Source organism: Gymnodraco acuticeps, unplaced genomic scaffold (genome assembly GCF_902827175.1).
Source record: "Gymnodraco acuticeps unplaced genomic scaffold, fGymAcu1.1, whole genome shotgun sequence".
In the NCBI taxonomy this organism is placed as follows: domain Eukaryota; kingdom Metazoa; phylum Chordata; class Actinopteri; order Perciformes; family Bathydraconidae; genus Gymnodraco; species Gymnodraco acuticeps.
Window position 1 is genome coordinate 6,178,117 of NW_022992351.1, and position 22,447 is coordinate 6,200,563.

Below are 22,447 nucleotides of genomic sequence, written 5' to 3' on the forward strand. Positions count from 1 at the left end.
ACATAAATTAAATACATTTCTAATCTTTTTCTCATTGTCTCTGTTATACTCTTATTTTCTTTCTCACATAAACAAAGAAAGGTTGGCGTGTTCTTGGCAGTGTGAGATGTGCTGCTGTCCTCTGAGGTATTGTGTAAACTGGCTGCAGAGAGGGAGATTGTCTGCTTCCATCGATTTTCATTTAAGGCGTAGTGCTCTCAGCTCATCACCGCCAGGCCTCCCAGAACTTAGACAACGTTTGTGTGTGACACTGCATCATACATCTGAGCATCAGCAGTCTAGCAAAACAGATTGTTTTACTCTCAAATATTTTTATTTTGACGTTATCATCATGCATTCCCAGCCATGCATGACACAGCAAGCTAATTTCCTGCTGTCCCGCTGTCCCTTTAGAGTGATCTGATGCTGTCTTAAAGTAGTGTAAATAGCCAGCACGTGCCGAGTACATTCTTTTAATTAGGAAACCCAACAGACCTGCTGATTAGCACTTCATCTTCATAAGTGTCTGTGCCGGAGCCGCAGCTGGACCAATTCCTAGTTACCTCAGTCGAAATGTCCCAACAGCTCTGGAGGAAGGAGCGTAGGATCTACTGAGCAATACAAGATGGTTTTGTTTGGCCTGGCTTATAAACAGAGGTGGATAGAGTTAGCAAAAGCTGTACTTCAGTAAAATAAGTAGTCATCATAATAACTACTTGAGTAAGAGTACAAAAGTCTTTACTAAATAAAGTACTGACATACTATTGTCTTTTTTGAAAATATTTGATTTGATTTTGATATAGGTAGAATTATTTAATCCACAAATATTTTTCTCACGTAAAGTCGTCATCTTCTTGCCACATAAACATCAGACAGTACCCCAGTCTGTATCTCTCAAGTTTAATTACAAAATATTGTATAAATGTTATACTCTACAAAGTACACCAATATGTATAATATATTATGTATTGTTGTTTTCTATATTATATTGTTATTTGGCAAAAAAATCAGCAAACACATGCATTATATAGCATGAACAGAAATTGCATTTCAGTCAAAAAATAAATATAAATAGTGTCAACATTTTACAGTGTCCTTCAACTTTGATAATTCCTGTGTAGATGTTCCCATCGCAGACAGCCACAGATCACATTTAGGTTACATGGGGACAGTAAGATTAGAAAAGTGGCCACATCTTTCCTTCTTATCTTTTTGAAAATGTCTCATAAACCTATTAAGGCTAATAAGTAGATAATGTTGCGATGTTTCATCATTAAAATCCTATTACATAAAGGTCTGATCACTTGTTCACTTTAACCTGTGCTAGAAATATTATATTAATCATGTTAAAGCAGTCTTTTTTGGGGGGGTACATCATTTGATCTCCGCTTTTCTGTCTCCCTTAATCAGGCTACACTGTTCGCTTGAATATTTACAGACATTTTGAACGATAACAAACTGTGTAGATATGTGATTAAACTGCTGTCTGTCAGCTCAGTGTCAGCACACATCTCTTACAGTATGTACTCACTTCAGACCAGTGTTCACAAAAGGAGCCCGCTGCTCCATTCGCTGTTCATTGTTCAGTAAATATTAGCTTTTAGCGCAATTAGCAAACCAAGACATTTGCATCACATTAGCGCTTCAGCCATGGTGCTTTAAACCGTCATGTGTTGCAGATGAAACACTTTTAAAAGTACAATTTACTCAAAGAAATGTACTTAAATACATGTAACGGAATACATTTTACCAATACTACCTATCCCTGCTTTTAACCTACAGTATAGGCACATTTTCTTGACCTTGTTTTAGATGGTAAAACTCGAAGGCATAAAATAACTTTCTTCCGAGATTTAAGCATTTAGGGAACTCCCTTGAAATCATTTCTCATGCACTCCAACAGACTATTTGACCACCATATTTCTTGAAATAACTTTACAACCCACAAGTTTACATGATGAATGGCAAGATTATATTATTTCTCTGATAGTCCTTCCTCTCCTCCTGAGTATATTTCTCCAGAACGGGGAATAGCTGAGTCATCTTAACCTTATACCATTGGAAACTATAGGCAGAAGCACAACCTGTTATTTTTGGCTAATATAATACCTGCAGCCTTTCTCTTCAATAGCATTATAAGGCGTTTGTAACCATTCCATGAAACTGCCTTTTGACTGTAAGAGGAAAATAAGGTCCAGCTAAAATCAATGACTGGATTCCCATTGTGTCGTAAAAATGCACTCTGCAAATCTCTCCTGCTATCTGCTGAGCATCCTTTTATTGAGGTGTTATCATAAAGAACAATCACCATATACTGTATTAATATATGATCACAACACAAAGCCTTACAATCATCTTGTACCTTTAGCTTTTAATCTGCTGTGTATCACACAAACACCACTTTGAGTGAGCACGAGCAGTATGCCATTTTCTGACTGTGCATGTACAATATAGACTGTGGCTGCGAGGGAGTGCGGCTATCTTTTAACCAGAAGGTTGTGGGTTCGATCCCAGCCCGGGAGTTTCTCCCGATGGCCAACGGTGTATTCATGTGTGTGAATGTTAGCTTCCCTAGAGCAACTGGTACTGCTCTGCATCAATGACTGGATTTTAGTATGTAAAAGCGCTTTGAGGGGTCGAAAATACCTGATAAAGCACTTTATAAGTACAGTCAATTTACCATTGAGACCCGAGGAGGTGCTTAATCGTCTCATATCGAGGAATGGTATGATATTATTAACAACTCTGCAGAGAATCAAGGTACAGTATAGGGCATGGCTATTAATAGACACTTTTGTGATGTGAGTTCATTTGTGTACATTGACTATTAATACCAACTTCAGCGAGATATAAAACAATAAAGCTGTTGAAGAAATTAACCTAATATTCATGTCCACCGTTTTGTGTTTTGCCATCATGAGCCTTGAACATGGCGGGGGGGAGTTATGGAGGCTCCAATGAGCCATGTAATCAAGCATAGTTCGGTAGTTAATTATTTTTTGATTAATTAATAGATACAAAGTTACATGTACATTCACAACCTGCATTTTTTTTTACAACGCTGTTCGAAAAGGCCGGTCCTAAAGGAATATTTGTGTCAGGTTGCATATTAAGTGGCCTCCTTGATTAATGGAGCTTGAGAGAATTAGGACTCAGCACAGACCTCCAGGAGGTGGACTCCATTTAATTTAGCAGCAGAACAATGGCAGTGTTGCCCACATATTGAAAGTAAATATATAGAAGATTTCACATATGGAAGTGTAAGGTGGAAATAATTGTTTTATGCAATGCATTGTTCCATCTGAATGGGACTTAATCACCTGATTAAATGGGAATTATTTATAACTAGAGAATGCAATTCTTGAAGAAATTGCTTGTGGGAATGCTTTATGCTGAAAAGCTGACGCTGAATTGCTATGCTGAAATGTAATGTGTAAGAAGAAAGTGAAGAATTTAGATTTAAATGATACATGAACTGGGGGCTTGAATGTGTGATAAGAGAATAAAATAAAAAGGCTTGGAAAAGCAGCAGAATCATCATCATCTTTATTTAAAGAGACTCTTGGTCCATTATTACAAGACATACAACACTCAAATATAAATTAAAAAAGGCAGTTATACCAATGTTTCCACAGAGGTGACTGGTATCGTACAGCACTGAGACACGGATTTGACAGCAGCATAATGACAGAATATTTGAACTGCAATCTTTTGAACTAACTTGATGGCGAATGATCTGTCGCCATGGCAACAGCATTTGTTGACACCCCATAATATGCTTAGATGTGTTGATGGCTGCATCGTTACCAAACCTGTGAAGTTTTGGGCCGTTTGGAGCATTTTCATAGGAGTTATAGCAATATCGTGTTTTATTGTGAGCATTGTGTTGCCATGGCAACAGCTTTTGAGGAAAACTCACTATTGGCACATAGACATGTTGAGGGCTGGACCATTAACCATTATCTGAAGTCTGGTGGTGTTTTTATGAAGGGCCGTGTAGGCCAAAATTCAAACTCACCTCGCACACACACTACTGAAAACATCTGGCCTTGCACACACACTACTGAAATCCTCTCACATTCACTACTGAACACCTCACACACACTACTGAAAACATCTGGCCTTGCACACACACTACTGAAATCCTCTCACATTCACTACTGAACACCTCACACACACACTACTGAAATCCTCTCACATTCACTACTGAACACCTCACACACACACTACTGAAATCCTCTCACATTCACTACTGAACACCTCACACACACACTACTGAAAATTAAGCCTCACACACACACTACTGAAATCCTCTCACATTCACTACTGAACACCTCACACACACACTACTGAAAACATCTGGCCTTGCACACATACTACTGAAATACTCTCACATTCACTACTGAACACCTCACACACACACTACTGAAAACATCTGGCCATGCACACATACTACTGAAATACTCTCACATTCACTACTGAACACCTCACACACACGCTACTGAAAACATCTGGCCTTGCACACATACTACTGAAATACTCTCACATTCACTACTGAACACCTCACACACACGCTACTGAAAACATCTGGCCTTGCACACATACTACTGAAATACTCTCACATTCACTACTGAACACCTCACACACACGCTACTGAAAATTAACCTCACACACACACACTCCTGAAAAACATTTTACTGAAAGGTTCTCAGTAGGGAATGTGCATGTGTTTCACCTATGTGTGTGTGACGGAAGTCATTCTAATGTAACGGAAGTCATCTGCTAGTGGGTCTCTTTGCTAGCCCCGTTAGCTTCATTAGCTCCAGGCTGCTACTCGGACGTGTTTGTTGTGTTGATGCCTGGTGGAGTATTCTTCATTGAAATATCGCACTTATCTTATGGCTCTGCGGTTCAAACAGACCGTCCATGAATGCAGTTTATTCGGTAAGTAAAATTCAAGCACTTTATTTCTTACTTGTCTTTTTATTCAGCTAACAAGCGAGACGAAGCTACATCTGTGCTAAATATGCTATCCGTAGCATACAAGTTAAAACATAATAGAGAAGTGTAAAACATAAAGAAGGATTATACTGTAAAACATAAGGCTTCTCGGTGAGGTTGGTAAAATAAGGTCATGCTTGTACATTAGTTAGTTTGCTAGTTAGGTAACTGTATGCATTGTTATTGTTAATTTAAAATAGCTATGCTCGACGATGCAGACGGCTAGCGTCACATTAGTGTTGAAGAGCAGAGTATGAGATTAACCCATAGATTAACCTCACTATAAAATCTGTGTATCTGAAAAATATGAATCTCACATTTCCAGTTGGTTCCAGAAATAACGTTAACGTAGATATTGCAATATGGTTTGTTGTTTGTTACTTAGCATTTTATTATCATTACACTGGAGAAACCGACTTATTGTGGCAGCAGAACGTGAACATGTAACTTAATGCCTGCATTTGAGGACGAAAAATAGCTCAGTCAATGCTTTAGGGACAAGGAAATGATTTGTTTAAATATTAGATATGACGTTATGTGTGCTTCTGTGACAATGAAGCTTATTCATTGCATTACATTTGTTGAAGATGTTTGTCTTTTACCCTTACGTGTGTGTTACAAATGAATGTGAATATGGCATAGGACAAATATTTAAATTGACTGTCTCATGAAAAACGATTCTGAAATAAAAAGGACCCCAACTATACAATAATACACAATCCAACTGATAAGATACAGTAAGGGCTTTGATATCCAGCACTTTTTTTAAGGATAACAAAAAGATTATCACATGACATTTGCATGTAAAAAAAGTCTGTGACCAACACATTGTTACTTTACATATACATCTGTTTGTTTAAAGTTTCCAGGTGATGCAGACAGACCAGAGGATGCTGACCACGAGAGACAGACCTATTCCTAACATCAGTGAACTTCAGCATGGACTCAAAGGTACAAAGACTCCTTTCATACTGTACAAAGAATCGAGAAACATTCTGGTTTAAATAAAGTAACAACTATAATCAGCTTTCACATTTCAATGTATTTAAGGCAATTATTATTTTACATTGAGAATTGCTACCATTTGTCTCTACATATTGTCTGTAAAAGACGTGGTAAAAGTGGTTCTTGCAGTGAGACAACCGAGCAGTTGAATATTATTTAATAATAAGATATTTAATGTTGATTAACTGCAGACTGTTCATTCATAATCTGATTATCTTTGTAGTACAAAGTGATGATTTAAAAAAACACATTAAAATTAAAAAAAATACATTATTTCTACAGCCGCTAAATAAACAAACCTCTTTCATAAATAACACACTTGCTCTGCAATAATGTCATGTTTCTTGTAATTTCTGTTAGGAAAGGACATACCTGAAGGACACAACTGCCTCACTGTTTTCTCAGAGGGGCAAGAAGAAAATGAAAAGCTGATTTCAGATTAAAGACCAATACAGGACATTCACTAAGAAACTACACTTTTATTGTGAACACAAAGTCAAACAGGACCATCATTTGTTTGTGACAGCTGAGCCCAGTATGTGCTCACAGATGCAGTTAGGGGGTTTCTTCATCAGGCCTGGGCCTCCTCCCAGAGAAAGACCTCTCCACCTCAGTCCTCTCCAGCCAAACCCACAGACAGGACATCCGTCATGCTGAGGTTTCTCCCAAAGTCTCTGCACGCTGTCTCAATTGATCCACACTGTGAATATGAGGGGGAAATGTGTGTCATAAATGCTTTAGACAATAAGAAATATGAAGTTAACTGTAAGGAATGGCTCATTCTTTTTTTAAATAGACAAAACTATTACTGTATTTCAATATCTCACGACTGAAAGTTTAATTTAAAAGAAGAAGAGGCCCCAAAAATAAAGATTGGTATATCAATAAATGTAGTTGATTTTGTCTTTTTAATTGTTTAAAGTAGATATAACTGGTACTTGAGAGTTTGAATACAGTCTGGTTGCGGAGGAGGCACACAGAGAGCATATAGCTACCATCACATGTAACTAAGCTTGACTTGAATTTATTAAAAGTATAATTAAGTAACGGCAACAAATCAATAACAAAAATCATGCAAAAATGTGAATCTTTGCTGGGTCCACTGTTGAATTTACCACATATTGTATATTTTAGAAACCTTAAGGCATTTATAGATTTGTATGTATTGTATGTATGGTGTATAATTCCCGGCCTGACATATTGTCCCAGTCCGGCCCTGGTCCTATGTCATATTCACATTCATGTGTAACACACACGTAAGGGTAAAAGACAAACATCTTCAACAAATGTAATGCAATGAATAAACTTCATTGTCACAGAAGCACACATAACGTCATATCTAATATTTAAACAAATCATTTCCTTGTCCCTAAAGCATTGACTGAGCTATTTTTCGTCCTCAAATGCAGGCATTAAGTTACATGTTCACGTTCTGCTGCCACAATAAGTCGGTTTCTCCAGTGTAATGATAATAAAATGCTAAGTAAGTATTGGTAATAATATTAATAAAAACAACAACGTTTGGGTTCGTTCGTTTAATATGATGAACGTTAACCAGTAAGCTTCAACAATCAACTCCAGCTCAACAAACCATATTGCAATATCTACGTTAACGTTATTTCTGGAACCAACTGGAAATGTGAGATTCATATTTTTAAGATACACAGATCTTATAGTGAGGTTAATCTATGGGTTAATCTCATACCGTACTCTGCTCTTCAACACTAATGTAACGCTAGCTGTCTGTATCGTCGAGCATAGCTATTTTAAATTAACAATAACAATGCATACAGTTACCCAACTAGCAAACTAACTAATGTACAAGCATGACCTTATTTTACCAACCTCACCGAGAAGCCTTATGTTTTACAGTATAATCCTTCTTAATGTTTTACACTTCTCTATTATGTTTTAACTTGTATGCTACGGATAGCATCGTTAGCACAGATGTAGCTTCGCCTCGCTTGTTAGCTGAATAAAAAGACAAGTAAGAAATAAAGTGCTTGAATTTCACTTACCGAATAAACTGCATTCATGGACGGTCTGTTTGAACCGCAGAGCCATAAGATAAGTGCGATATTTCAATGAAGAATACTCCACCAGGCATCAACACAACAAACACGTCCGAGTAGCAGCCTGGAGCTAATGAAGCTAACGGGGCTAGCAAAGAGACCCACTAGCAGATGACTTCCGTTACATTAGAATGACTTCCGTTACATTAGAATGACTTCCGTTACAGCAAGAATCCCCTCACACACACAGGTGAAACACATGCACATTCCCTACTGAGAACCTTTCAGTAAAATGTTTTTCAGGAGTGTGTGTGTGTGTGAGGTTAATTTTCAGTAGTGTGTGTGCGAGGTGTTCAGTAATGAATGTGAGAGGATTTCAATAGTGTGTGTATGACGTTAATTTTCAGTAGCGTGTGTGTGAGGTGTTCAGTAGTGAATGTGAGAGTATTTCAGTAGTATGTGTGCAAGGCCAGATGTTTTCAGTAGCGTGTGTGTGAGGTGTTCAGTAGTGAATGTGAGAGTATTTCAGTAGTATGTGTGCAAGGCCAGATGTTTTCAGTAGTGTGTGTGTGAGGTGTTCAGTAGTGAATGTGAGAGTATTTCAGTAGTATGTGTGCAAGGCCAGATGTTTTCAGTAGTGTGTGTGTGAGGTGTTCAGTAGTGAATGTGAGAGGATTTCAGTAGTGTGTGTGCAAGGCCAGAGGTTTTCAGTAGTGTGTGCGTGAGGTTAATTTTCAGTTGCGTGTGTGTGAGGTTCATTTTCAGTAATATGTGTGAGGCTTAATTTTCAGTAGTGTGTGTGTGTGAGGTGTTCAGTAGTGAATGTGAGAGTATTTCAGTAGTGTGTGTGCAAGGCCAGATGTTTTCAGTAGTGTGTGTGCGAGGTAAGTTTGAATTTTGGCCTACACGGCCCTTCATATGTTTTGACCCTTTTCATAGGCGTTACGACAACATCGTGTTTTATGGCGAGGGATGCGTTTCCATGGAAATGGCATATGGTGAGATGTCAGATTTGACGTAGAGCTGTTGATGCATGCAGAGGTGATATACAGGTGAAGATTGACGGACGATCGGACCGTGTCCATTGGAGTTACAGTGACATCGTGTTTTATGGCGAGGGATGCGTTTCCATGGCAACAGCCTATGGTGAGATCTCAGATTTGGCGTAGAGCTGTTGAGGCATGGACCGGTGATATACAAGCAAAGTTTAGGGGACGAGCGGACCGTGTCCATTGGAGTTACAGCGACATCGCGCGTGCGTGCGTGCGTGCGTGCGTTGCGTTTGATTCCCGGGGAAAACCCTCACGAGAAACACTGGCTGCTGTTATGCCTGTTGTGACGTTAAGTTACTCCGTTCTCCGCTTGTAATTATGCCGTTACAAGCTTCAAAGTTGTATTTATCATCTGAATTTGCCTAAACAAGTTTAATATTCTGAAAGCCAAGACTTTGTTTAATTGAAATCAGATGAAAACAAACTGTAACGGACCCTGCCGTGTTATTTATGATTACTCTACGCTTACATTCATAATGTCAGCCGGAGGGAGGGGGGGCGGCGCTGCGGAAGACCAGATTGCCTGTCATCTTCCCTTTACAAGCTTAAAGAATGTATTTATTGTGTGAGTTTGGAAATAAAAGTTTCATATTCTGAAAGCCAAGACTTTGTTTGTTTAAAATCAAACAAAACACCCAAACCCCGAAAAATTTGTTTTTTACGCAAATCCACGTTTATTTTGAAATGAGCCGTTGCGACTTCCGACTGATTTCGATAGAGCCGGTCACATTTGAGCTAACGACGTTATGAAACACCTGCGCTTGATCAGTGAGAGGAGAGCCTTTCCATTGTTGAATGAGATAAAATATGAAGGCGAATTTCAAGCTGTCCTCCACTCTAGTTTTAACGAGCTGCTCAATACACACTAATGTTAAAATCTGAAGAAGGCCTCTTTACCAAGGTCTGAACAATGTTTAATATTTCTAAAAGTATGAATCTGATTTAAAAGTTGTTTAATATGAATAATGTCAGAAAGATGTGTAACATTTTAAAGTTGGAATGAGGTTTGTGAGTGAAAGTATGAAGGAACAGTTAGCAGTTGAAGTCGCATGAAGATGTTTCCAGTCTGAAGAGTTTCCATTGACTTCCATGTAAAAAATGTGATGAATTATGGGATATATCTCGGGAATTATGAAAGTTATGAATGAGAAAAGTAATAGCCATCGATTTCCGACCGAGCTGAACGTTTCAATGTTTGAACGGAGTTTCTGCGATGTGGAATGTGGGAGCAGAAGAGGGACAAAATAACCCGGCGGAATAAGAATACAGAATTTCGTCCGTAGAAGTAGTTGGAATGCTGCATCAGCATTCCCACTAAATAATATCCAGGTTGTCACACAGGCTCAACAGAGAACGCTGCCGTATTCCTAATCATTACAAATGTGAAATAGAAAGTACTTCAAGGTACAATTCAATCAGTGTTTCATGAGTCTTTATATTACTGTTTTGACTGTTTTATGACCAGTTTTATATGTGCCCTTTACTTTGGATAACATTTATGCTCTGACTGCCTTTTTTAACATATTTCACAAGGTTTTATCTTTGTCCTTGGAGGGAGATTCATAAAGCTTAATTAATGCATAAGCTTATCAGGTTAGTTTGAAATCAGGGGTTCTTCTGTATGGCTACTCGCACATCATCAGTCCCTCATTCTCATGCGTGCGTCAAACTACTTGTCCCTGCAGGGGGGGGGAGGAAAGAGATTGCATGAAAAAAAGTAACCTGTATCTGCAACAGTATTAAAGGTGTTTTACTAACTTAACATGCTGACCAGAGAAATGAAAAATATCTAATTAAAAAGTCAAATTTAAGAGGGATTTAAAAGATATCTTTTACACAATATCCAGTTTATTACAATTTCAAAAGGAGCTGTATTTTAATCCACAGAATGATGACAATATCCTGTATCCCTGGGTTGTAGTTAAATCCACCTGTTATCTTTTGGCTTAGGCTTACTTTATGCCTCCCTTACTGCGGTTTATTCATTTAATAAAAACATTTATGGGGAGGCCTTACAAACAAAAACATCAATGTCAAAAAAACAAGATCAAACATCACAGTGTTTTTCTTTGGCAAGTGTTTCCTGCTGCAGTGATCATTTTGATGGTGATGTAAAGGTATTAGGTTACTGAGACCCCCAGGTGAGTCAACAGCTGGCAGACCTGTTGCTGAGCTGACACACATCAACGCTCACCTGCCTCCAAGCACACACACCTAGGCTGTGCTCCTCCCCTCGTCAGTGCATGTGTGAGTGTGTGTGTGTGTGTTTGAGTAATGTGGGAAAACATAGTGACAGCCCTGCAGAGCTCCTCCTCCATACCTAGTAAACCATTTTAGTAGAGGGGGAGGGGCCGGGTGTACTGTATCACTGAAGCTGTGGAAGTCTCCTCGAACAGGTACACTCAGAGTAATAAGGGGAAAACGGTAGCTCCTGGATGTATTTCCTGGTGTCAACTTAGCTTTATTTTAGTGGGTGAAATATAAATAATGGACGTTCTTTGAGCTAGATCCGCTTGTGAAGAGAGAGGATCATTTTTGGAGTTTCTCTTTCTGTCCTGAAAGTCTCTGGCACACACCTGACAGATCCTGGAATCCTCTGGAGAACCCCCCTCGGAGGAGGGGATGAAGTCAGACGGGGAGCAGGGAAAGTCTGGTGAGTGATTGGGAAAGACAAGTGCAGCTGCTTAAGGCTATTAGACGGTCGTATGATGCGAGTTTCAGCCCTTCACTCTCAAACTGTGAAATGAAAAATGCGAAGGTGGCTCATTCAGTTTCTTTTGAGGCCATGGCGGGGAGGAATGTTTGCTTTGAGCTTGTAGAGCGTCATGTACACGTGTTGGCAGAGTAACGTCTCGTAGTGGCTCACAGTCTCTGCTGAGGTGCAGAGCCGTTGGCAGACTTTGACCTGCACTGACCTCAGAGTAGCTGCTGAGAGGAGACTCCACCATTAACAGATCTTTCTGCAGTCACTTTTCTTTCACTTTAAACAAAGTCTCTTTCCCCAACTGACATGCAGAGATTGAACAGGTAGAGCTGTTGAAATTAAATGTTAATGTAGGGATCTGACCTTTGACCTACAAAACGAAAAGGTTCAAAAATATAGTCATGACTGGAGAGTATTTTGCTTTTTTATCTATTTCTATAGAGTTTTGCTACCTTTCAATGACTAAATCCCAGATTGGGGGGTGTTGTTTGGCTAAGTTTGTCTCCAAACAACACTGTTTTTATGGTCATGTAAAGAAGGCATTGTGTTGTGTTTCTATTGTAAACAAAGTGGTTTGGGGTTGTTGGCTGCAGCTTTTAGCCTGAATGCATGTTCTTCATCCACAGGGATTTTTTTTCTGCTGTGTCAGCCAGACTGGTTTCAGACTTCTTTATCTGCAAAGCGTTAGATTACAACAGCTGAGAAGACTTGCCATTGTGAGAACTGCGCTGCTGTTTTGCTTCCAAATACCTGTATTTTATCTACATACTGGTACTTCACCTGCCCTTCAACCTTGGGTTAAAAACAACTCAAACACAGAGGTAAAAGTTCAAATAATACAGATACATACTATGCCTTATCTGCATGTTACGTTTTGTGGAAATTCCATGTGCTAGCAACCCAGAAATGTTGCGTAAAACTGGTCAACTGGTTATATGTTTTGAAGCACGTAGAAGTCCTTCAGGCTTAACCCTGAGGTGTGGTTGAGACACAATTGGAGCTTTTAAAGCAAAACAAACACCTGCAGGCTATGGCTGGCGGTCTTTGCAGAACCCTCACTATCCCAGGTGTGGTTATGTATTTGCAATCGTGCTCGGTTATTCACATCTCTGTGGCAGCCTCTATGATTACCGCTTCAGGGTAATGTGCGGTCTGTCTTTGCAAACCGAACATTGTAAAACATTAGTCATGCAGCCATTATTGCTTGTAACCATAGCAGCAGATTATGTATAATCACACCTGCAGCTGATGTCTTCGAAGCTGAATAACGTCTGCGAAGCTGAATAACGGAGAAATGTTCCGTTTCTTTACTTCAATGTGTAAAATGTCACATCAATTCCCCCGCTCTGTTGGGTCCTGCAAGTCCAGCGACGACACATCAAATCATTTCACAATACGTTGCTTTTTCATGTCTCACGGCTGTCACTCAGGGAGAAAGCAGCACGTCAAGATGAGTGATTTGATGTCAGGAACGGTGTAACACTGTGGATTAACACCTTCTGTGAACCGGCTGTAAAACAGAAGCTGTGGTTGGTTTGCAGCGGACAGCCTGTTACTGGACTGACACTCTCTCAGGATCAGGTCAGGGCTCTACGTGTCAACCTGCAATTCGTTGGCATTCTTGTCCATGTGTGCATGCCTGTCAATCAACACATGGACGCACGTGTGTGTGTGTTTGTGTATGTGTTTCCAGCAGGCTCAGTTTGACAACATAATTGCGAAAGCAGCTGAGTTTGGTCCTGGCTGTGTAATTGCCTTCTTCCGCTGACGGTGCCGCAGGTGAATGCTGCGAGCTGCTCCCTCGGGTGCTAGCTAGTTTCCTTCCCCGTTGCGGAAGACAATTTGGAACGAGTTACAGATAATCAGCTGCCCGTGACAATCAAGTCAGGAAAAATGGTTAAGCAACTGTAATAATCATGAGGCGAGCTTAGTCAGATTGGCAAATATTTTCCGAGAGCATGGAGTCATTTCGTATTTTGATAAGGAAGAACTAATTGGAGCCTTTGTGATGTTCCATCTCTCTCTGTTTGAACACCTCAGCCTCTAATCACATTTACTCGTGAAACTCTGATTACCTTGGCTGCTTCATTTGAAAGTATCACCAATCAGATTCATCCAACACTTCAGACACTGTCCATTACTCCTCAGCTCATCAAATGCACTTGGACGGATGACAGAACTTCCTCTCAGTCACTCAAAAGGTAACTCACATTTACAGTGACAGTCTTTTCAGTCTTGCAGCCTTATTAAATGAAGCTGTCAGCAAAGTCCCTGCTCATTTACAAAACTGGGAACAAATGTAACTCCTCAACCATTAGCTACACATCTCAGCTACAGGATCTTATTGAGGCCACCAGGATTGCTTTGGCACCTATGTACTTTCTGTCAAAACATAATTGTCACCTTGGCTTGACTTTCCCAGGTGGTAGAATTCATTTTTTGGGCCACAGAATGTGTTTGTTGATGTGTTTGTTTGGATGATTCATGTAAGGTTTAGTCACGGCTGTAAGAGCCACCTCATACAGGTACGCAGACTCTGTGTGTGTGGAAACTCATCTAGTGTGATGAATTATACATGGTGACATGGTGTCTGCCCTCCCATTTGGCCAAAACTATAAATAACAGCCCTGTTAGCCTTCAGCACCAAAGGTCATTTCTAAACTATTGGATATGAACTTACATAAACTGACTCACATGCATACATACACAGATGCTTTGTCCACAAGCATGGACACCCATCCAAACACCCATAGTCTCACTTAATAATTAGTACATTGTAATAATTGGCCAGTTGCATCAGAAATGGTTGCTTCGTTATCCACTTCACTCCCACTCATGCACAGCAAGACTGTTCTCTAAAAATAACAGTTTAATAGTTTGCAATATGCCTAACAGTAACACCCAGGGAATGAGGTAAACATAATTGTGCAGTGTTAACAATGCATAACAATAAAATGGAACTAAAGCCAGTGGAAATAGATGTAAAAAAAACAAGCTAAATGCTGACAGCTCGGGTGTTCACATACTGTAGATGCTGTTTCATCATGGCTGAATGAATGACATGCTCTTACCAGTGCAGCTCATCAAGCGTAACCAGAAGCAATTATTGCCTGGCCTGATGCAGCCAATTAACATTCTCCTCATGTTTGGTGTGAGCTCCTCAAACTGTAGATGCTATCTGAAGGAAGAACCGTAGCGAAGCCCCAATTCATTGGGACAACCACTCAAAGAGCATTATAAATAATTAGCTATCCAACAGTATTGGCAAGTCCTGCATTTTCTGCAATAATAATCCAATAACAATATCTTTGAAACTGGCTGTGGGAGTTTCCACGCAGCATTTATTTGCCACCTGAATGCCTACTGATGCAACATACTGGAGGATGATAAATTGCATGGAGCTAATTAGAACATCACAAAGGAGGAGAGTTGCCTTGCTACCATTTTGACTCATTTGAAGTCTCTTCCTTCTTTGCATCTACCAGCTATCTTATCTTCCCTTCAGCCCCTCTTTACCCGAACAGCGCCTCTTTCAGTTTCATAGAAACTTTGCTGCTAATCTCCATGACCAAGAAATCTGAAAAGTCATCCAGGTATATCTGTCCATCTGCAGCTTAAGAACGACACTAATCTCACTGTTTGTGGTTTTTACGCCAGAGAAAAAAACTGCATTTCTTTTACAGATTACTGTCAATTCAGAGCAAGTACAGACTGTGAAAACAAGAGATGGCTACATATGTAATTTTGTAAACGGACACCACAATTAAAGATGCTTGTTAGTGTCATGTTCAGTCCACAACACCAAAAAATGTAAAGTAAGAAATTGCAAATTTGTAGTAATACAATACTGTATATATACAGTGTATATTTGAGCTCTATTGGCATGTTTGTGTCGTTCTGAGAAAATCCATGCAAGTTCTGGCCAGTTGCTGATGCTATCCACAGTCGCACGAGAGGGTGTTTTAGGCCATCAGAGGCAGATTGTGGTGGAATGCGGTGGAGATTACTGCCTATCTTTCTCTCTGATCAGTTCTTTGCTCAGTGACGACTTCTGTTCTAACCCCTCTCTCACTCAAGTTCAGCCCCCATTACTCCAAGGACCTGGAGCATGAAATAGGCTTGCCAGCATGTGGATGTCAGATTCTGTGATGTTGAAGCAGCGGCTTCTTGATCGACACTGGCTGACTCGAAGGGAGAGAGTGACATGGTCATTTAAATGCCTTTTGATTTGAATAAACATTGACAACCTCGATTTCTTTAGAATTAAGGTTGTAGTCTGTACAGAGAAAGCATCAAACCAAGAAAACCATCTTTGCTGTTTTGAGGTTACAGCTTTACTCTGTTTTATATGATTGTTAATTGAATACATTTACATTTTAAAGCCTATAAATCCATTCAATGCGCTGAAATACTTAAAGCTTTGGTCGTAGATTCAGAGTTGATAGTATCTTCCTCTTTATAATCTTCCACCTTCAAGGCAATAATGAGTTTAAACGAAGCTAAAGACCATGTGGAATGAGGCTTGCCTTAACACTGGTGTGCTCATCAATAAAAGGCAATCCATCCCGTATGTGTTATCCCGATTTCCAATATCTCTTCATCACTGTCTCCGTTAATACAGCATTTAACCTGATTTCTGTGATTGAGTGCCCCAAGGCAAGATGTGTTTTTTTTCCGTTCTCATCAGGCGTGACCCTGTCATCTCCTCGGGCGACGCAGGGATATTGTTCTGCTCATGAGAATTGACTAGCTAATCCAGAGCCAAGCACTTCCAGACAGAGCAGACACTGCAGGCTGCATTCATCAGTCAGAGCTTAGTGCCGTCATGAGCCACTGATGAATTTGCTATCAATGTTCCATAAAAATGTGTGTGTACATGTGAGGGAGAAAGAGTCAGATCCACAATCTGAACTGTATTAATGACTCCTGCATCTCATTAGAGATGAAAGACTAAGCGCTAGAATAATATTAAATAGCTCAAATCACAGACAGTTAGTTGCAACTACATTTTAGGGAACAAAATCTGTGTCTTTGCATGTTAAAAACTGTTCATGTTTATCGATGAATGCTGACCATTTTCAAATTCATTTTTTGAGCAGGACAACAATTAAGGCAACTCTTGGTTTCCATTCATTTCTGTAGGATATACAAATTAATCTGCAAATCCTTCAATTTTGCTTTGTTATCAAATGAAATACAGTTAGCCAGCCTTGTTCATCTTGTTTGGTTGTGTGGTAATGCAAATTAAATGCTAAATGACTTGGGCAAAAAATTTAAAGAGATTTTTTGCTAAAATGGTTAGTTATCATCCTTTATAAATCATTGTTATGGTACTTTAATAAGGGCAAATCTCCAGACAGTGCAAGTAACAGGTAAAGTGGGTACGTTTCTATCATTTGTAATGCAGTTTGTCCAGTGAGTTTCTTTGTCCTGAGGACACAAACACATTCCCCTAGGAATGAAAGGTCAGTTAATGGCTGCTGTTTGCATACATGTCTGCAAAGGGCAAACATTAATCAGGATCCCATGCATTCATTATGTGTAGGGGAGAATGTTTCGCCTGAATGAAACTTTCTTAACATTCTCAGCAATTCTGCTAAATTGAATAATTCATCAGTTTAAGAGTTGAAGCTCTTTAAATATAATGTATTTCTGTGAAAGCATCTATAACACCATTGAGTGCACAGAATGTTCAATACCCCCCTGTGTCAATGTTCTAACATTGTAGATGTTGAAATAAAACTAGAGAATGTATGTGCTTCCTGGGATATAATCATTATGGGAAATGGAACTGTGGCGGAGAGGGTGCATTAGCCTGGAGGCTCTCTTGCATGCAGTTTCCTAACACCGCTGATTCTCATGGATTTAATAGGAGAGTAGCTGGTAAAGTGATGGCTCTTTGCTCTGTCACACAGACTGTAGAGAGCCAACAGGAAGAGAAGACTAAACCTAAAGACCCCGGCTCAAGATGTCTCTTAGATTAGCATCTGCATATAGGGAGTGAAAACAGATTATAACATGATTGCAGGTCTTTATTCTCATCACTGTAAAAGAGCACTCGTAAATAGGTGACCTTTTTCTCATCCCTAGAGCTTACTGTACTACGATTTTGTCCTTGACCCGCTGGAGAGGCTGTAGTACATATGCCGGGCCTGTATGTGGCGCTGTACTTCCGCCACAAGCGCTTCTTTACAACATTGTCCATTCATTTAAGAAGACATTATACTCGTACTAATTTCAGGTTCATATTTGTATTCTGTGCCCTTACATGTTTCCATGCTTTACTGTAAAAAAAAAAAAAAAAAGCTCTTTTATTTTTCTCATACTGCCTGTGCTGCAGCACCTCTTTTCGCCCTCTGTCAGTTGGCCAGCAGTTGGCCAGCTCTGTTGTGATTGGTCAACCACTAAGAGATGTCCCGCCCTTAGCCTATCACGCATAATGTATTCAGTGTTTCCACTAGGATGGAGTCATTGCAGCGGTGCTAAGGCACGTGGGCTCAGCATAATGTGAGCACGGAGCACGTGGAATTTTTTAGTGTGTGCGCGTGCGAAGTGCGCCCCGCCAATTTCTTTCTATGTGTCTGCCAGCACAAGAAAGGCTCTTGAGGCCTAGTACCAGGGCCGGTTCTAGACAATTTGTTGCCCTAGGCGAGATTTTATATATAAAGAATAAATGAAAAATCTCAACAAAAGACAAATATACTACAAAAACAGAAACTTATTGACATAGGTCATATACGTCAAAATGGCTTCAAATGTATTCAGTATTGTATGAACATGTTTTAATTGGGGGGTGGAGGTCACATCCTCTAGGGGGGTCCGGGGGTATGCCCCCCCGGGAAGATTTGTTTTGAACATTTTAAAGTAAAATGCTTCAATCTGGTGCACTTTGAGCACACATTACTAGAGACCTGATCTAGGGGGTACAACTCTAAAACACCCATATAAAAAAGATCGGTTTACATTTTAATAATCAAATAAGTATGTGAACATAACCAATAACCTACCATAGCCAATAACAAATAAATGTAACTTATTTTATTTTTGTTGTTCATTTACATCTTATTTTACCTAGTTAACAATTTATGCATATTTTTGTACCTCTCCAACTTTAAACAATATTTTTTGTTTACTGTCCTATAGTATACATTGGAATGATTTCAAACCTGTTTTTATGTATCCTAATAATTATAAAGGAGTGCCTTGGAAATATGTGTTTACATAATTTGTAAACACATATTTGTTTGAGACCCACTGAGATAACTTAGACACTCAGAGAGTCCTTTACCTCACTGAGCCTCTCAGTCTGACAGGAGAGCTCTCCTCCACCATGGTTGTAGAAACATCTACTTCTTATATCCGTTAGCGCAGCTAGCACCAGATTCTAATAACAACAGCGCCAGTACCAGTGCGCCCTCTCTCTCTCTCCTTCGCTCGCTCTCTCGCTCCCACGCTCGCACTTTGGCTGTGAGCTGCGGGCGCCTGATAAGCCAACATCCCCCACTTTCATCACTTACTTTCTGGCCTATGTCAAAAATCGGCCCTGCCAGTACATACAGTGGCAATGTCTCAAGATTTAGCAAAAATACACCTTTATTGAACATACAGTAACACAAATACTACAAATCAACATAACAAACAATCAAAAACGAAAAAGGGTCGCCACTTATTATTATTTAATTATTTTTTTTTTTGGGTACCTGGCTGGCGCCCCCTAGCAGCGGCGCGCATATTTCAGCAGGGGCGCTGCGCCGCCGCTATTTGTATATAGGGGAAACACTGATATTGGAGCACTTGCCAATTAACGCTTTGGAAGAAAACAAAGGAGTTCAACCAAGGCGAGTATGTGGCAGAGAAACTCCATCTGGAATGAACTTTGTGAATTTGGCTTTTGCAGACCATTTAGATGCACAAAAACCAACACAGTACAGGAAAGGGAAAATGGACAAAAACATAATATGTTCTTCCAATTACTTCAAAAATATATCTTCATGAAGAACGTTTTATTTATAGTATAAATATAACGTTCTTCATGAAGATGTATTTTTGAAGGAATCTATTATGCAACATTGTAGCTGGACTTGGTATGCTGTCTCTTTTGTCAGATAGGATATTTTATTGCCGTAATTGAAGCAGGACAAACACATAATGTGTCTTAATCACCAAGTTATAATGCATTTTAAAGTTAGTGTGCCTGCTGTAAAGACTGCATATGTGTGCCCCAGCTATATAGTATCACCCATTATATCAGCCATCACCTGCTCACTTACTGTCAGTTTGGGTCTGTGCTGTATATCTCACTCTGCAAGCTGAACAAGAATTCTGTGGGAACAATAGGACTCTTAATTGATTTTGTCTCCAGTAACAGGCTCACATTTAACCCCACCCCGTTTTTCCCTCCAACTCACTCTGAAGAGGGGAGAACCAATCTAAAAATGTCCCCCCTCTAGACACTTACTGTCATTCCCTATCAATTTTCAACCTCCATTCCCATTCCAGCCTAGTCCAATTTCAGCTGCCTCGTGGCTAGTGGACACTCTGACAGATTGCTGGACCTCTTGTAACTTTTTGTTCTAAATCCTGCTGTTTTTTGTAGCAGAGGAAGAGGAGGAACTGGAAAAGGAAAGAACAGTAAAGTCGAGAGAGTTTGTGGGAGACACTGAGAGGGACATGAAGACAGAGAGAGGCTATAATGTGTCACTATGGAATGAGATTTACTCATTACAATGTGTGCACATTCTTTGTAGATCGAGAAAAAGCTGATTATTCGACAAATATGGATGTTTTAGGATCTAAAATTGTTCACACGCAGTAGGAAGAAGTCTTTGTATTTTTTGAAAAAGAGGCATTTTTTTCAGCTCAAATGTTTCATTTATTTTTAGCACCATTAAATCCAGGAGACGACAGATTTTATGTCACCAGAGAAGTGCTGATATTTTGGAAACATTTTATGACTACCAAAGCTGTTACTCAAAGGCTGCGGGATAATTTAGGAAGACAGTTTCAGCCATTGTGCCCAAATCATACAAATAGGAAATGACACTGATCAGATTCATACTTTACTGGTACCAACTGCATGTCAGCTGATGCATGGAGGCTATTATGCAAATGCGCACATTTAAGCAGACATTTACATCGGTGGCCGGGGATGGGGATTTTATTTACTGTTTCGATGAATCATAATGACTTCAATTCCTGTTTATGGAATTGGAACGGAATGGAGGCAGATGGAGGGAGGGTCAATGAATGCACATATTTCTTCCACAATCAAGTCAGAGAAGAGGATCAGTTGTCATCAGCCCTGGTTCATTCCTGTGGCGTAAGACTTCTGTCAGAGAAACACATTAAGCCCGTAAGAGACTCCCCACTCAAGATGTTGTGTACTTCTGGGTATTGAGTGTATTGTGACACTAGTTTTATTGAAGTGAAAGTTGCAGTACAACACATGTAAGAGTGTTTTTATTCTCTGTATCTATTGTTTCTTTATCTTGTGTATGTTATTAATACAATTGTGAATAGCTTCATTTAGCATGTAGCAAGGAAACTTCACTTGAATCTGCAGTACCCTTGGCTTCACAGTTTAGCTTTATATTGGGTTTTAGCTAATGCCTTAGTAACCTTTACTGTTAGTTGATGTTTTGACTTATTGTACTTATGCTGTCATTTGGTAACTGTTCTGAGGGGACATTCTCTAACAATCCATTACACACTTCCTGCTCAGCACCAAATGACACAGTTAGAGGCTAGCTGCTAAACAGCTATAGAGCAAAGGATTTCCCTCTGGAGTTGGTAGAGACCCCATACAGAGCTCAAAGAGAGTGAATATTTGGCCTGCATATGTTAGATGCTCAGAAATAACTCCAAATGAATGATAGTATTGTCAAATAACTGCTAGATAGATATATGATCAACTTTTTGCAAAACTGTTTTCAACATGGTGATGGCTAGCGTTGCTAACTGCGCAAACAGTGCAGACAACAGCAACAGTAATGATGGAGAACAAATAGCCTCAACATAAAGAGGAACCAGAGGGTGAGTTTAACGTTTCTGCGACAATCCCACCGATCAGGACGGCATTATCAGCGGTAAAGAGCAGAGGCTATTAGCTAGCCACTAATAGGACTCACATGCACAAGCATCCATTTGTGGTCAGACTGTAAACAAAGCACAGAGAACATCAGGTTGCATCACTTCATCCTCTACTCAGAATGCCATTACTCCACTAAATCTTTAAACAGCAAATCGTTTCTACATCAATTCCCTAAATGCTGTATATATAACTTTTAAATATTCAACTATATACTATACTATATACTTTGTGAGGTAGCTGTCAGTCAGGAGCAGAGAATATGCTGGGGGAACAGGTGGTGCTGAAGGCCGAGCTAACAGCAGAGAGTCAGCAAACATCCGACCCTGAAACATCCTCTCATCCCTACGAGTACCGAGGTAGTGATGGCAACACAGTCACTAGCACACACTGCAAACTCAAACACAAACTCACTGTGTGCTCACAGCCTTACACACTTGACAGAAACGTCTCTTTTTTGAATTTGTCTTTTATTTTTTCTGTTTGGGAAGAGAAATAATTAAAGCCAGAAGGTTGTTTGCTGACAGTTGAGGAGGAGTGCAGCTAAAACAGCAGCCTTGGTTGAGGCGTGTAACATTTAAACGTGGTTTCTGTGGTGAAATGATTT

At 39.7% G+C, this 22,447-nt stretch overlaps 1 protein-coding gene across 5 annotated transcripts in view; it reads left to right on the top strand.

The window, feature by feature from the left end:
- The window catches only part of kazna (kazrin, periplakin interacting protein a), a 212,790-nt gene that overhangs the window by 144,279 nt on the left and 46,064 nt on the right, over positions 1 to 22,447 (top strand). The window contains exon 1 of one of the 5 annotated variants that reach the window (XM_034209103.1): positions 11,399 to 11,702. The exons of the other annotated variants lie outside the window; for them this stretch is intronic. Within the exon in view, the coding sequence (XP_034064994.1) occupies positions 11,672 to 11,702 (31 nt within the window). The 5' untranslated portion in view covers positions 11,399 to 11,671. Of the gene's footprint in view, positions 1 to 11,398; positions 11,703 to 22,447 lie in introns of those variants that run through there. 5 annotated transcript variants of the gene reach the window in all.